Below are 18061 nucleotides of genomic sequence, written 5' to 3'. Positions count from 1 at the left end.
AACCTATACGGGAAAAGAATCTGAAAAAAAATGGATATATGTATAACAATGACTTAGCTATATACCTGAAACTAACACAACACTGTAAATCAACTATACTCCAATATAAAAGAAAAATTAAATTTTAAGAAAAGGCTTATTTTACACTTTAACATCTGTTACATAAATGTCTTATTCATGATTCTACTTTTCAAGACCTCTTGGGTTTATTCTTCCCGATGAACTTTATAATCAACTTATAAATTTACCTGTTGAGACTCTTATTGGAATTATATCAGATTTATACATTAGCTTGGAAAGGACTGACATGTTAATGGTGACTACAAATTTATATTTTTAGAACATAATATGCTTCTCCATTTATTCAGGTCTTGGTATTGTATCCTTCAGTAAAATACCACCATTATATTTTAATAAGTTGAGCATAACCTCTTTGTTTTCTTCCATGTGTGCCTATTTCTCATCTCTACATAAATTCTAAAATTTTCAACAATTTTTTTTAAAATTTTCAACAATTTTTGAATAAAGATCACTTCCTCATTTCCTATAAAATAAAGTATTAGATAATCTTTAAGAGCTATTTCAGCTAAGAAAATTCAGTAACTTTCTATAAACACTCCAAAAAACAACACTCTAAAAATCACCTAAAGGATGTGCATATTCATATATAAAAGACAAAGTATCTGCACCAAGGATGGTCAACTGGTTTCATCTTGAAGAGTAACTCTCATCCATCAGAAATGGCTGCCAAGAGTGGTAAACTCAGAACATCTAGGTTTAAGGGAAAAGAACACCATAATGAATTATCAATTTCTACCACGAGGGAGGGAATGGAAAATGGTGACATAAATGCCAAGTATCTGCCATACATGAAGTTCACCAAACTACTAACAGTGGTCGTTTCTGGAAGTGGAATTATGGCAAGAAGGCTTTCATCTTTTTACACTCCTACATTGTTTGCATTTTTTTAAACAAGCAAATATTTTGCTTTCAAAATCAGAAAAAAGAAAGCTTAAGTTTGTAAAAAATACTGCAACTTCTTAATGAATATTTAATAGTGGTATATTTCTATTTCATTATCTCCCATAAATTTCTAATTTCCTTAAGAATTTTTCCAGAAGAAAGTTCTTACAATTCAGGTTTTAAAAGATGCATTAAGGGACTTCCCTGGTGACGCAGTGGCTTAGACTCTATGCTCCCAATGCAGGGGGCGAGGATTCAACCACCGGTCGGGGTACTAGATCCCACATGCACGCCGCAACTAAGAGTCCAAATGCCACAACTAAGGAACCCGCCTGCCGCAACTAAGACCCGGCACAACCCAAATAAATAATAAATAAATAAATAAATATTTTTTAAAAAAAGATGCATTAAAAAAAAACAAAAACAAAACAAAAAACACCTTACCTCTCTAGATAAAGTATCCCTTAAATATTATTTCCAATATCTATGCCACAATACTGTATTATTACTCTTGACTAAAGTCATCAGGAAAGCATAAACATAAACTAAGAAATTATGTAGGAAAATGTGGTTTTAGCACTTTTAACACTTACAATTCAATTTCAACCATGCCTTTGGAACATCCTCTCTTCACAAAAAAGCCAACCTAAGATATAAGAAAGACAAAGTGAGCTGTGTGATGACATTCCCAGGTTAACAATGAGCGATTTAGCAAAGTCATCATTATTTGTCAGATTCTTTCAATAACTACTCTGTACATTCATTCCCATCACTTTCTAATTGTACCCTTCCCAGATTTAGACTCCTCCATTGGTTCCACTCACAGATAGTAATCATCTAAGTTACCATTTATTGAACCTTCTATGTGCCTAATAGCCTCTTACAAAGTTCATGACAGAGCCAGTAAGTAGTGCAGAGCAAGGATCTGAGCCCAGGTAGCCCAGCTCCAGACCCTGGGTACTTCTATGGAGTTGCACAGATTAAATATTATTAACAATCACTCTAAAAGTACTCATCCTGTTATTAATTAGGATACACCTACCACCCAGCACTTAAAAAAAAGAGCAATACATGTAGTAAATACAATTTAAGTAAGTACAATTTATATAGTATAATAGACATATTTAAGCTAGTTACTATATATTTGAGCATAAGTATGAAAAAAGACCCTGGGCCTAAAAAAATCAGATTGGATCTTAAATTAGGCTGTAAGTAATACTTAAAAAAAGGCAAAAACTGCACCTTGCAAATAATTGTCCTTTTAATAGTGACGATGACAATTATAACCACAACAGTTAACATTTATTAAGCATTACTAAATGTTTCTGTGCTAAGCACTTTATATACAATTTTCTCATTTAATACTCATGAGCAAAGTTATGAGCTATATGTTATATCCATTTTATAGATTATGAAAGTGAAACCCAGAAATATGAAAAAGCCTGTTCCTGTAACAAGAAAGTACAGCTTAATGATCAAGAGTACAGGCTTTACCGTGTCTAGTTCAAATCTCAAGTCTGCCATATACAAGCTGTTTGACCTTAACCAGGTTACTTAGCCTCTGTTTCAGTTTCTTCATAGATAGGGAAAACAGTGGCATTTTTGTAGGAGTGGGTCATCTACTCATTAGCTTGCAACAATTAAAATACTTCGTACCAAATGGAAGAAAAGATCAGGAGGAAGTTTTTATTATAAAGTATCCATACAGGTGGTACAGAACATGCTTGTACTAAATTTTTATGTTAGCATTTAAATAGAAATACATTAAAAAGGTTTTTTTGCTAAGAACTTGGACATCCCCTAAACACAAGGTCTGCAATCTGTCATCTAAGAAACACTGCACTGCACTCTACAGCTTCCTTTAAAAAGTCTACCACTCAAGGGTGAGGAGAGATGTGTCTTCTTTATGACACAAATAAATAGGAAGATTGGTGAACACTGTTACAGCCCAATCCATTCTGACCATACAGCCCTTGGAGTACAATCCAGCAGACCATTACACAGAGATAAGGATTTAATAAATGATTTCTGAAAATTACATATCAGGAATTCCCTGGCAGTCCAGTGGTTAGGACTCCGTGCTTTCACTGCCAACAGCCGGGGTTCGATCCCTGGTCAGGGAACTAAAATCCCACAAGCCGAGCAGTGGGCAGTGTGGTCACAAAACAGACAAAACTACGTATCAATATTTATAAAAATCTGAGTGGGTCCTTGGAAATTATCTACCCCAACCCGTTCTTTGAAATAAAGAAAAACTGAGTTCCAGACAAATGACTAAGGTTACAAAGCCAATCATTAATAAAGCAGTATCTTTTCTACCTCATAAATGCCTCCCACAGAGCATTAAAAAATCATATTTTGAATAGGTTATTTATAATCATAAGGGGTGTAAAACTCAATCTTGTAACCTACATTAAATTTTAAGCCTGGCTAAGAAACCTGTAATATCATTTTGATAATATCGTAATATTTACAACAGTTTTAGAAAAATGAATCACTTCAAGTTTAAAAAATATTTTACAGTGAAGTAACAACTCAACTTTTAGACTTGTTAAAAAAATTATTTTATTTATTTTTGGTTGCTTTGGGTCTTTGTTGCTGCGCATGGGCTTTCGCTAGTTGCGGTGAGCAGGGGCTACTCTTTGTTGCGGTGTGTGGGCTTCTCATTGCGGTGGCTTCTCTCGTTGTGGAGCACAGGCTCTAGGCGCGCGGGCTTCAGTAGTTGTGGCATGTAAGCTCAGTAGTTGTGGCGCACGGGCTTAGTTGCTCCGCGGCATGTGGGATCTTCCCGGACCAGGGCTCGAACCCATGTCCCTTGCATTGGCAGGCGGATTCTTAACTACCATGCCACCAGGGAAGCACCTAGACTTTCTTTTTAAAACATGTTTTTATGTGAAATACATACCACACAGTAAATATGAACTTCATGCACTGTTTAAGAAATAACAAAACAACCATGTATCTACCTATTTAAGGAACTGATCACTACCAGTGTATCTGACATTCCTTAATTCACGCCAGTTATGTCCTTCTCTCTCAACAAATGTAATCTCTAAATTGATTTGCTGATAATTCTTTTGCTTTTATTTTTACTGTATAAATCTCCAAATATTAAATATATATTATATATATATTTGATCATTCCAGAAACAAATTCACATTACATGTATTTTTCTGTGATGGCATTTTTCCTTAAAATTCTGTTTTTGAGATTTAACCAATGAGCCAAAGTTTGCTTTTACTGTCATATAATATTCAATTTTATTTGACTATACTATAATTTATTGCAAACAATGTTTCTATAAATATTTCCATAATTTCACCTAGTATAAATGGACACAAGCTTACTAAGGTACCTAGAAGTAGAATTTTTGAGGGACTGGATATAGGCATTTACAGATTTACTAGGTAATGCCATATTTTCCAAGGGGGTTGTACAAATTCATATTCCCACCAAGAATGTATCAGAGTTCCCACTGCTTTATATCCTTATAAGCCACATGGCACCACAAGAATTTTTGTGGGTCTAATGGATACACCATGCCAGGGTTAATTCGTTTCTCTGATAATTAATGAAGCTGAGCATATTTTCATGTATTTACTGGCTGTTTGGGATGCCTCTTCTGTGAGACATCTGAGCATATCTTTTGCTCATTTATCTTCTGAGTTGCCATTATTTTGATTATGTAGTCTGGATACCAATCTTGTTATATGTGCTATATATATACCTTCTCTCATTTGTGACTAGTCTTTTCTCTACAAGGTGTCTTTTGATGAACAAAAGTTCCTTAATTTTACTGTAGTTGAATTTATCAACCTTTCCTTTGCAGTCTATATTTTTATTTAAGAAATTCTTCTTTAATCTGAAGTCACAAGGATATTTTCTTCGACTACCAATCTTTTCCAGAAACTTTCTGTTCAATCACATTTAGATCTTTAATATACCTGGAACTGATTTTTGTTATAGTGTGAAGAAAGGACTCAATTTCATTTTTTCCTATACCAATAAGCAATTGCCTCAGTAGTATTTATTCATCTCTTCCCCACTCATCCACAATGTCAGTTCTGTCATAAATCAAGTTTTTACTAATCATGGCTTTGTATCTGGGCTCTTTATTCTGTCACATCACACTAGTCTATCCTACACCAATACCACAATGTCTTAATTTACTGTAATTTTGTATTGTCTTGATATCTGATAGGCAAGTTTTTCCATTTTGTCCTATTTCTTTAGAAGTATCTTAGCTATTTCTGGCCCTTTATTCTTCCACCTAAAATTTAGAGTCAGCTTGTAATTTATATAGACAGTATAGGGATTTTGACTGGAATGACACTGAATATGTAGAAGAATGACATTTTTATATTAGATCTTCTTGTCCATTAATACAGTTCATCTCTCTAAACGTCAATGTTTTTAAATAAAAATTGTAATTTCTGCATATAGGTCTTACACATCTTTTATTAATTTACTGCTATGAAACTTGTACTTTTGTGGCTGTAATGTCCATTTTTAAATGCATTTTCTGGTCTTTTTAGTATATAGAAATGCAATTGATTTTTGTTATACAACTTTTTTTGGCAGGGTCTCAGTTTTTATTTCTAATCTGATAATTATTTTTAAGTTTATTATTGTTTTTGTTTTTGTTCTTGCGGTACACGGGCCTCTCACTGCTGTGGCCTCTCCCGTTGCGGAGCACAGGCTCCAGACGCACAGGCTCAGCGGCCATGGCTCACGGGCCCAGCCGCTCCACAGCATGTGGGATCTTCCCAGACCGGGGCACGAACCCGTGTCCCCTGCATCGGCAGGCGGACTCTCAACCACTGCGCCACCAGGGAAACCCTAAGTTTATTATTAATTCTAATCAATAGATATAACTCACAGAAACAAAAGGTTTTGGAGTCCTCAGTAAGTTAAAGAATGTAAAAAGGTCCTTGCCTTAGTCTGGGCTTCTATAAAAAAAAATACCACAGGCTGGGTGGCTTTAACATTTATTTCTCACAAATCTGAAGGTTAGGAAGTCCAAGATCAAGGTGCCTACAGAGTCAGTGTCTGGGTTATACAATCTTATATCTAGTAATCCTGATAAATTTGCATATTGATCCATCAGGAGGCTTATCTGGAGTTTCTTTGTGGTTTTTATGCAGACACTCACATAATCTGTGAAAGACAGTTTTCTTTCTTTCCAACATGTATCTTTTCTGTTCTACCTAGAACTGCCAGTACAATGTTCAATAGTAATGGCAGTAGGCAACCTTGACTTGCTCCTGAACTTGCTGTACATTTTCATAGATATCTTTTGTGAAATTAATAAAGGTCCCTTCTATTCCTAGTTTGCTAAGAGCTTTTAATCATACATTACTGTGGAATTTAACTGAATGCTTTTTCTCTATCTATTAAGATGACCACAGAGTTCTTCTCCTTTAAAATGTGGTTGATTCTTAGGAAAAAATTAACATAATACATCTCTCACTCCTTGAATAAATTCAATTTGGTCATGATGTGTTATGTATTATTAAATTCAAAATGCTACAGTTTCTTTTTTGTGTGTGATTTTTGCTTCTAGATTCATGAGTGAGACAGGCTTGTAATTTTTTCATTCTATCCTTGATTGATTTGGGTACCTAGGGTCACATTCTCTGTGTAAAATAGAAACTTACTGCTATTAGGACTAATCCACAATTGTCTTTGTCTTTCTCTATGAGAAAAAATTTACCAGCTAATTTATCTTTTCTACTTAGTCAGTTTTGATAATTTAAGTAGTTGTAGAAACATTTATAGTTACAACTTTTTAAAAATTTAAACTTGAGTGGCATAATGATTCTCATAATATTCTTATATAATCTTTCAAACCTCTGCTGCATTCTTGTAACACCCTCGTGGTAGTCATCAGGGCAGTTCGTGAATATTCTGATTCTCCTTTCAAGCAAACGACTGCACTTGCTCTTTCTCTCTGATCCAAGTTATGGCTTCATGACATGCTTTGTCCAATGAAATATGAGCGCAACATATATATTTACTATTGAAAAATATTCACATATAAGTGGACCTGCGCAGTTCAAACCTGCATTCTTCAAGGGTAAACTGTATATACTGAAATGAAGATTCTATAAGGCTAAAGTACCTAAGTGACCACAAAGGGCCTACACTGGATAAGCAGCAAGAATTAATCTTTTGTGTATTTAAACCACTTAAATTTGGGGGTTTTCTGGATCACAATTTAACATATCTTAACTATTACTTTTTGCCATTCCTTATATTTTTTTCTTCCTTTCTCTCCCTGCCCCCAGAAGTTACTGATCTAAATAGTATTTTTGAAAAGCAATTTTTAGTTTTGTGGTTCCTACTGAATCATTGTTTATTATTTTATTAATTTCTGCTTACTTTTCAGTTTCTATTAAAATTTCTTCTTTGACCTGTGGATAATACAGAAGTACATGTTTCATTCTGAACAAATGGGAAAATTTTAGTTATCTTCTTTATTATTTCTATCTTAATAGCACTGTGGTCAGAGAACATAGTCTATGTGGTAGCAATTCTTCGATATTTTTTGATATTGCTTTATGGCTCAGTTTATGGTTAATTTTAAGAAATATTCCATTTCTGCTTAAAAAGAATGTATGCTCTACCAATTGTTGAGTGCAGTGTTTACAACATGTCCATTAGTTCAATCTAACTGTTGTTCATACCTTCTATACTCTTACTAATTTTTTATCTGATTGGATCTATTGATTACCACTAGCTCTTCCACTATAATTCTGGAGCTGTTAACTTGTCTTTAAGAACTCTGTGATTGTGCTTATATATTTTGGAACTAGATAATGTGAATTTAAGTTGGGAGCTGAATTATCTTCTTGCTGAACTGAAACTTTCATCAATATTTAATGACCATCTTTATCTCTAAAAGTTCTTTTTTCCTTTAAATTCTATTTTGCCTGGTATAAATTCAGCTACACCTACTTTCTTTTGTATAATATTTGCCTGGTATGTATTTTTTCATCCTTTTACTTTCAACTTCTCTGTAGTTTTTTATTTTAGATATGCTTATTGTAAACAAAACAGAATGGAACTTTGTTTTATTTATCTACTCTTTCTCATTTAACAAGAATGTAGAGCATTTATTATTATTGTGAATGTATTTCCACTATCTTTTTTATGTTTTTTAATAATATCCTTTTCTACATTTCTCTTTCTTTTCTCTTCCTCCTCCTTTCTTGACACTCCTTCTGGGTTGTTTGGGCAGCAGTTATTTTTTCTCTACTTCTCTCTTCCTACTTTAACCTTTCTTGTTTGGAGATTATATATTTCAATTTTTTTACTGGCTTACCCTAGAAATTTTAACATGCATATTTAGCTTAATAAACTCTGAAGCTAACCAATTATCTTAACTTCCTCCCAACAATACAAATTCAAAGAATACTTCAACTCTGATCACTTCCTTCCTGTTGTCCAGGAAGGACATGTAGTACTATCTTCTTTGATTTAAAAACTTGACAAATAAGACATTAGTATTATTTTACACAGTTTACTTCCCTACATGTTTACCATTTTTTTGCTCACCATTTCTTCTTACCTCTCAGACTTCCTTCTGGGATCATTTTCCTTCTTCCTAAATTATATACTTTCAAAGTTCCTTTATGAGCATCTCAAACTGTTCTTTTCTTTCCCCCTCTGTTTCCATTCTGAGACAATATTACTACTATGTTTGGTATTCTGGAATTTACTACAATGTGTCTATTTGTGTATTTCTTTCATTTACCCTGTCTGGGATATATTAGGTATCTTGAATCTGAGGATTCAAGTTTTTCAACATTTCTGGAAAATTCTTAGTCATTCTTTCTTGAATATTGCCTCTTCCTTAGTCCATTAACTATCAGGTCACAATCTTTATTTCACACTTTTTTCTCACTTTATCTCTATATTGCATTTTTAGAAAAACTGTCAAGTATTTTGGTTCACAAATTCTCAAATATGTCTGCTTTGTTGTTTTACCTGTCCATGAAGTTTCCCTCCCATGTACTGTTATTTCTTTATGTTCTATTTGATTCAAATTTACCTGATCAAATTTTTCAAATTTACCTGATCTTTTTTGTTGCTTATTCTTTTGTTATACTTGCAACCTTCTTTCAGTTCCTTAAATAAATTAAATATTCCTAGTTTACATTCTGTATCTACAAGCTTTGTAGGTCTGATTGTATAGTCTGTTGTTTTTGTTAGCTCTCATTTTTGGTGATTCATTTCCTCCTATGCTTTGTGATTTTTTTAGGTATGGATTCATGAATTTCTTAGAGCTTTATGTTGAGGACTGGATTGAGGATATTTTCCTTCAGAGGATTTGCATTTGCTTCTGCCTGAAGAGAGATGTTACTAACTGGGACCACTTTAAACTAAAATTACAATGTATGTGATAAGACTTGTTTGTAAGATTTTCATTTTTTATCTACTGTATTCAGAGCTAACAATGAGATAAGTAACCTCACTGTCCCACTTTGTGATTTTTTTTTTCTTCTGCTACATGCAGTGCTTGGCTTCTAGTTTTATCTTCTAACCCTTCTGCACCTTCAGGACCCCCAATCCTATGCAACCAATTCAAAGCCAGGCTTTAGGGTGCAAGGTAAAGTAAATGCCCCTGGGTAAACAACCCCAGAGCTTGTAGAAATCTTTAGATCCAAACTACTTTGTTTGTGCCCTTTGTAAACTTACTTCACCTTTCCACAACCCCAGAAATACATTTAAAAAGATATATTTTACATTATTTCTAAGGTTGCAGGCGTTACATACTTGGAGAATTCTCTAGGTATATAGTGCACACTACTTCTGGAAATGGAAATCTCCCCACAGTGTCCCTGCCAACTTCATTATTTATATTCAAGCACAACACATTTGCTATACTCAAGGAATGGAGATATAGAAATTGATTTGTTACTAAAAGCAATTCATGGCTTTGAATTCTGTTAAAAAGTACATATGTTAACTCACCTTATCTGCCCGTCCCATGAAAGCAGGTTTGCCTGCTAATCCAAGGCAAATGGCACACACGATGCTGGACTTCCCTGTTCCATTAGCTCCAATAATCATATTCAAGTGGGGCCCAGGAGATACTTCACAGATATCATATGTTCTAAATTATAAAGAGGTGATATTACTAAGCAGAGATAAGAAGTGAAGAATATTTTCTTACCAAAGCACTTTTTCTTCCTTTACCCTTATCATTACCTACAGGCTTCCTCAAATTCTTTTAAAAACCACCTAACCTTACAAATTTAATGTAAGGTTAATTTATAGGCTGTTAATAAACTAGAGGGAAAAAAATCTGTCAGTGGGAGAAATGAAAAAGTGATAATGTGTATCTAAAATAAGAACATTCATGGGAAAATAAGACTTCATGTGCTTTTTTTCAAATATTAAGTCTGCTGAATAAAGCAAAGTTTCACATTATTTACTCTTTAATAATTACAATACATGAGAGAGTACATCAAAGCTACTATACAAATAAGATAATTTTTAACCAAATTATATGTAAGTGAAGCCATGGCTCATCTTGAATCTGTGGATTTTACATTTATATTTCTCTTGAATTAAAATGCTTACTAGCAACTTCTCATAGTCAACCAAATTATTTCTATTCTAATTAGAAAACTGAAGATATATCAAGCCAATAGTTTAATTTTTATTATTACTTAAAAAATAACATCCAATTCCTTTAATATGCTGCCAGACATTCACCAAAGGATCTATTTTTAGTACAAATTCAAGTAAATTTTATTTCTATGGGAGGAAACAAGAGTGCATCATCACCAAGCACTTTTGTAACATTCCCTCATACTAGAAGGCAGCATGCTGTCCAGCACTCTACATGCAACAGTAGCATCTAATCCATATTAGTACTCCGGGACAGCTACGGCAAAATGTGAAGTGAACTCTGACTCAGATATCCTTCTACCTTGTCTTTGAATATTCTGAATTGGAACCCATAAATAATGTCCTGTTCCCACAGGGTTTCAGTTAGCTGCCAACTAATTCCCCAAGAGTAAAAAAAAAACCTTAGCCTCTTACCTGCTAAGTATTTAAATAATTTAACCAAGCACACTTTAACTTTAACACTCAAACAAATTAACAATTCTGAAATGCCACGTGGTAATAAAATAAATACAGGTGGTAAAGAGAGGTATTTTCTGGCAGGTTTCCAACCCCACATCTCTGTACAGCACCTATCTATCTTTTCAGAAGCTTTATTCTAGTAACAGCTGAGTCTTAAAGCAACCCTTTACAACGGCTAAAATAAAACTAGTTTGGGAATTTCAGACATCTGGAAAAGTATCTGACATGGAACTTCTTAACCCAACACATGAAGCCCCATTCTATTAATACTGGAATTTCCTGATGTGAAATCTCTGTGTGACTGTCTTACTAAAATAGTAATGCAACTGGTATTTAAGCAAACAATAAATACAACAGGAAGAAGCATGAGAACTTCTGGCCTATACTATACACACAAATATTATAAACAGGAAAAATTGCCAAAAACAAAATAAAGCCTCTGCATTTTTTTTTTTTTTTTTTGCGGTACGCGGGCCTCTCACTGTTGCGGCCTCTCCCGTTGCAGAGCACAGGCTCCGGATGCGCAGGCTCAGCGGCCATGGCTCACGGGCCCAGCCGCTCCGCGGCATGTGGGATCTTCCCGGACCGGGGCACGAACCCGCGTCCCCTGCATCGGCAGGCGGACTCTCAACCACTGCGCCACCAGGGAAACCCAAGCCTCTGCATTTTAAAAAAACTTTCTGACTCTACAATATGTTTACTGGGAATTCCCTTTTTGTGAGTTCCCTTTGCTCTGAGCTCGCCCTGAAAGAGCTAATGTCAGAGGCCCACCCTCTTCTCAGTCTACATACTTTGCCTAGTACCTCATGTATTCTCCATGGCCTCAGGTAGCATCTATATGCTGAAAGTCAGTCCAGATGACCTATATAGATGGAATTCCCACCTCAAGAACTCTATTTGGATAGAGTCACCTCAAACTTAACACATTCAAAATTAAACCCACCATCTTTTCCATCTAAAACCACTCTTACAGTCTCTTAGGGAAGGATATCATCATTCATCTCACTGCCCAAGTCAGAAACCTAGGCATTAGTTTTGCATCATCTTTGATTCTTACCATCTCCTTCACCTCTATCCACACTACCCACCCGCCCATCATCCAATCAATCACCAAATCATGTTGGTAGACAAGGAAATCTGAAATAACTTGTTTTGAAGAAAAAGAAGGACTTCCCTGGTGGCGCAGTGGTTAAGAATCCACCTGCCAATGCAGGGCACATGGGTTTGAGCCCTGGTCCGGGAAGATCTCACATGCCGTAGAGCAACAAGGCCCGTGCGCCACAACTACCGAGCCTGCGCTCTAGAGCCCGCGAGCCACAAGTACTGAGCCCATGTGCCACAACTACTGAAGCCCACAAGCCTAGAGCCCGTGCTCCGTAACAAAGACAAGCCACAATGAGAAGCACGTGCACTGCAACGAAGAGTAGCCCCCACTCGCCACAACTAAAGAAAGCCCACGTGCAGCAACGAAGACCAAACCCAGCCATACGTTCATACATACATACATACATACATACATAAAGTTTTTTTAAAAAAAAGAAAAAATAGGACCCTTCATAACTTAGCTCTAGCTCATCGTCTTCTACTTTCTATCTCCTTCCCCTATTCTCTAATAAGACCTCTATATTCTAACTATAATGAATTTCTTTCAGTTTCTTGACTATCTTATGCTTCCTTCTTTCTCCAAGCCTTTGCACATGCTATTCCTTCTGCCTAGAAATCTCTCCCCCCACTCTCGAACCCATTTGACTTGGTTAACTACCAGGAATCCTTCCTTTGACTACCCTCTTCCAGGCCATTTCGGTTCTCTAAGCCTACTCTTCCTACTTCATTCCTAAAACTCAAAGTCCTCTCATTGTAAAAATAAACAAAACCTCCCCTAGCTCTGCACTTTCCAGCTACCTTTTCTTTCTCCTCTTCACAGCCAAGCTTTACTTCCTCACACTCATTCGTTCTTCAATGACTGCAAAGTTTTCTGCTTCCACTACTTCAAAGTGTCAAAGATTTCCTAACTGCTAAATGCAGCAGGTTGCTTTCTGTCCTGTTATCTGACTTCAATGCAGCAGATGATACTTTTGAAGCGCTCTTTTTCCTTGGCTTCTTTGATAATACTCTCCCACAGTTCTCCTCTTACTTTCCTGAACAGTTCCTTCTTAGTCTGTGAGTTCTTCTGCTCGCCCTTAAATGTTGTCATTCCTCCAGGACACCGTATTCAGCCTTCTATTCCTATTTATATTCCCTTTTGGGCAATCTCAACCATTTCTGCAATTTCAACAATCACCTATATGCATGATTCTCAAGTCTCTCACCTCTCACATTTTCCTGTAAGCTCCAAACCCTTAAAACTACTGACTATAAAAGATCTTTAAAATGCCCCACAGGAAACTTCAATTCACAGGATCCAAAAGGCATTTATTATTATCCTCCCCAAATTGCTCCTTCTTCTGCATAGCACTATATATGACCAACTTGCCAAGGCAGAGACTTGAGAAAAATGCTCCATTCCTCCCTTACCCTCATGCCTCACAATTAATATGCAGCCAAATCCTGTCAAATCTCTTCTTTCTGATCCTACTTCCCACTGCTAGGTTCAAACCCTAATCATCTCTGCCTTCATATTGTAAAAGCCTTCTTGCCTACAATCTTGCACCCTTTCTAAATCATCCTTCACACTGCTTCCAAAGTAATATAAATCATATGTCATGCCCTGCTTAAAATGCATCCTGGCTGCCTACAGGATAAAGTTGGAATTCCTCAGCAAAGGAAACACAGACCCTCAACATCTGTCTACATCTTCAGTATCTACTCTGTCCACATACTAGTTCACATCCTATGTTCTAGCCATACTAAAATACTGGAAATCTCCCCAATATAGCAAACTGTTTCAGGAAGTTCCTTGCTCTTCCCTTCTTTTAAGACTTTCATAACCCTCAGTACAAAGCCCTTCTCACAACTGTGGATGAAATTAATCATTTCATCCTTTGTGCCCGCAGGGCATCATGACGCATATACATTATTATGGTAGGTACTTCATTTAATTATATTTATCTTTCCTGATTTGGATTCAAACAGCAATTCACCTACTTATTAGCTGTGTAAACGTCGGCAAATTAACCTCTCTAAGCTTATCAATGGAGGTGATATAAAGAGTTGTTATGAGGAATGAATGAGGGCACTGTGTAAATAAAGCACCTACTTCTATACCTGGCACATGATAGATGCTTGAAAAAAAAATGTTCCTATTGTTACTGCAATTGTTTTCCCTACACCGCTCTGTGAAAGCTTAAAAAAACAAAAAACAAAAAACAGGCCTTGATCAAACGAACTCCAAGGTGCTAAACGGATACACGGTATCTGTGTTAGAACATGTTTACTTAATTCTAAAGTGAGTATTATGGTTAGTTGCCTGAAGGGTAAGAAAGGAACCAGGGAAGAAAGCCAGATTTAAAGGAGTCAAGGGTCTGTTGGGAGGCGCAACAACTGAAAGTAAGGCTCAGTGTTCCTGTACATTTCAACCTCCATCCAGAACAACCTTCACCATCTTTGTCCACCTGGCAACTGCCTACTCCTCACGTATCTGCCGCAGCATCATTGCCACTCTGATTTAACTGTTGCAGCCTCTAAGTTCCCAGAACGCATAGTTTTGTGAATTACAGATTATGTCCTACCTTTCTAGGCCGTGACTCCCAGCGGGCGGAGATCTAATTCCTACTACTTCCAAGGCCCGCCATATGACGCCTTCAAGCAACGTTGGCATTGAGAATTTAAAAACCGTAACACACTACACACACAACTACCGCATCAACACACACGTCGATCTCCACGGCCCACAAGTAAATATCCTCACGGCAATCCCGGCAAGAATTTACTGTCAGACGCACAAGCTAGGCACACATCCACCCACCCGGCCCCGCAGGCACTCAGCCCGCGCCCCCAGTGTGCGGGCCCGCTCGCCTCCCCCGCCGCGGCACGGCCTCCGGCCACTCACAGGAAGTTCTCCATCGCGATGCGGACGATAGAGCCTTCAACGAAAGGCCCGGACGACTGCAGCGGCAGTGGCGGCAGCGCCGCCGGTGGGGCCGGACTCTTTTTCTTGTTCGGGACTTCCGACGAGGGATCTCTCGGGAAAGCTCTCTTGGGGGCCAGGGGACTTGGGGTGGACGTTTTCCTGCTCGGAGTCGCCATCCTGGCTGCCTCTCTTCCTGGCTGTGGCTTCCGTTCCCACAGACCCGCAGCTCCGACGCTCCAGCGCCCCACTCCCGCGCGAAGTGAGCGGCGCGCGACTCCCCCGCGAGCCCGCCCCGCGCCTGCGCAGTCCAGGCCCGTAGCGTCAGCGGGCATACCCCGCCCCTCCCACCGCCCTGTGCAGGGCCTAACCTGAGCCGGCGAGAACAGAGCGGTGGGGTTTGGGAACTCGCGGGAAGCGGATACGGGATTGTCTGCTCTGTATTTTCAGAGGTTTTGTTTGTTTTTAACTCAGAAAAAGATGTCAGTTGCATTTAGTATTTTGAAAGCCTTTTCAGCCCTCCGAGGAAACAGATCCGGGAGGGGACGGAGGGCGGCGTTTGCGGTGGTACCTGGGTGGGCCGGGGTCCCGAGTGCGCCGGGACTCGCCGGTTTGGAGTCCGGCGAGTCTTCTTACTTTGCTTTCAATCAGGTCTCCGTGTCCAAAAAAAAACACAAAAGAAAAAAAAGACTTTTTCAAATGGCTCTATGCCTGCTTCTCCCCTAAAACATCGCGCTAAGGTCTCCTGCGCTCTCCAACAGATGGAACGACTACACCGCAAAGGTTCTCCGCATTGACTCTCCACCCCCTCGCTCCCTAATTCTCTATTAAGACTTCCTCGCCTGAGGTTTCTAGAAATCCCCGCTGGCGTCATTGAGAGGGTGCTTCCACTTAAACCTACTCACATTCATCTAGTTAACTCTCTTAACAAAGATGAGGCTCCCTGAGGTCTACGTAGGTCTTCACTCACTCAACTAATAATGTCTAATCTACGAGAGGCTGGGCTGTGGTACTAAGGGATCCAGTCAATGCTGCATGTCTCAGAGCTTACGTTCTGGTGTGTGAGACAGGAACAGAACAAGATAACCTACATATGATCAGGATAATTTCAGGCGGTGATAGGTCCCAGGAAGAAAAAACAATGAATGTGATGAAGAGGCAGGAAAGGCGTGTCAGAGGAAGTGATATTTAAGCTAAACCCTGAAGGAACCCGAGCCAGGTGTGGAAATGAGAAAGGAGCATTCCAGGCAAGGACAGAGACTCTGAGGTGGGAAACAGTGGAATGAGGAACGAAGGGAAGGCAGCGTGGTTGCAGTGAAGTGAGCAAGGTTGCTTAGGGGAGCCTTGCCCATCATGCATTTTATTTTAAAAGCACTGGGAAGCCATTGGATGGTTTTAAGCAGGAGAGGGACGTGATCTGATTAAAGTTTTTAAGTGAGCACTCTGCTGATTCGACAGGGTCAAGCATGGGAGTGGGGAGGCCATTGAGAAAGTTATTGCAGTAGAACCCTGATTCCTGACTCCTGGACAAATGCTCCTTTCCCAGCCTCCTGCTTCTTCCTCTCACACAACTGAAATCTGCGCTCTCTAAAAGTTGTAACCAAAGAAAAGTAGAATAAGTTTTTTTTTAAAAAGTGAACTTATTAGAAAATTTTAATACAAATTAAAATAAAGTAGAATACCGTTATAACTGTTCGAAAGGCAGGAAATAATTTAAAAAATAGTGTTTAGGAGGGCACTATCCTGTCATTTGCTACATTACTAGTAAAAATTTTTTGAAAAGTGACTTGGTACCCTGCTTCAAGAGCCTTAGAAGAGTCAAATTCTTTGAAGAAATGATTACATTTAGGGAAACCTATGTAGGTGTAATGGGAGTTGAGAGCAAGGAGCATATCTAATCATTTTATATCATCATTAGTTCTCTAGTGAACTACTCAAATTGTGCTCATAAACTTGAAAGTTGGGAAAGAGCCCCTGAACTTGTGATGACCCCACGAATGCACACACACTATGAGTTCTTGTCTAGACAGTCAGCCAGTCATACTCTACCACCATCCTCTGAAAAGGAAAATGTTACTGGGTTTCGCAAACACAATTTGTGTTAAATGCAGAAATTTGGGGAACACAGAGAAAAACATACACAAAGGGGAAAATTACTCATCATTCCTTTACCCAGACTAATCATTGTTAAGATTTTGGTGTATGTTTTGATATCTTTTTTCCTTGTATATGTATGTTATGGCCCTTTTGTTAAAAAAAAAAAAGGATTATACTGTACAAATTATATATACTGCTATTTAACCCCCTTTTTCTCACTTATTATCTTTCTATGCCATTAAATATTTTTCTGTAACACAGTTTTAGGTAACTATATAGTATAGTGTAGTATATAGTATTCCATCAAACAGATTTAAATAATCCTCTTTTGTTGGACTCTATGACTGGAAGTTAGCATGAACCAGAGAGACACTGGCAGGTTATACTAGTTCAGTGCTTCCTAATATTAACAATTTCATACACCTACAAAGGTATACACATTTATTTATTAACCAGCCACGTCTGGTTTCTTTAATTCCACTGGTGAAAACTGTCTTGCAAGGGGTTGTGTTAAAGAGGCAGAAGGAGGTCTTTGGAAATAGAATATCAATTAACCAGAATCTGATGCTAATGAATGAGTAAGTGAGCCAAAACGGTTAATCCTACACATCCATGATTTAAAGTCCAGTCGTCAGCTCAATTCATCGTGCCATCCTTGCTAGGTAATAGACGTGGCAAGGCAACTGTATTTAACTTTTTATTGACCGAGGAATAAGTGACCAGGGGCCATTTTAAGTGTTGGCCTTCCAATTCTGTAGAAACTTTAAAACTGACACAAACAAAAACCTGGCAGACAGGGGTAGGGTCAAGGATTATAAATATATTTCACCTCACCAGTAGAATATCATACTCTATGTTCTCTTTCTTGGCTTCACTCCAAGCTTTGGATAATGATG

General features: G+C 37.8%; 1 protein-coding gene across 2 annotated transcripts in view; it reads right to left on the bottom strand.

Annotated features, from left to right (window-relative positions):
- Positions 1-15312, bottom strand: part of SMC5 (structural maintenance of chromosomes 5) — a 103559-nt gene extending 88247 nt beyond the window's left edge. Inside the window, exons 1-3 of one of the 2 annotated variants that reach the window (XM_029201848.1) lie at positions 15051-15312; positions 9941-10082; positions 1557-1609 (exon numbers count right to left, since the gene is read on the bottom strand). In XM_029201848.1, coding sequence (XP_029057681.1) covers positions 1557-1609; positions 9941-10082; positions 15051-15247 — 392 coding nt within the window. In that variant the 5' untranslated portion in view covers positions 15248-15312. The remainder of the gene's footprint in view (positions 1-1556; positions 1610-9940; positions 10083-15050) is intronic. The other variant, XM_029201849.1, reaches the window with a different exon arrangement.
- Positions 15313-18061: the final 2749 nt, after the last annotated feature.

This window comes from Monodon monoceros, unplaced genomic scaffold, assembly GCF_005190385.1.
Source record: "Monodon monoceros isolate NGI ecotype Baffin Bay Population unplaced genomic scaffold, NGI_Narwhal_1 Super_Scaffold_5, whole genome shotgun sequence".
Lineage (NCBI taxonomy): Eukaryota > Metazoa > Chordata > Mammalia > Artiodactyla > Monodontidae > Monodon > Monodon monoceros.
The sequence above is the reverse complement of the archived record's forward strand: the minus strand, read 5'-3'. Positions and strand labels throughout refer to the sequence as shown.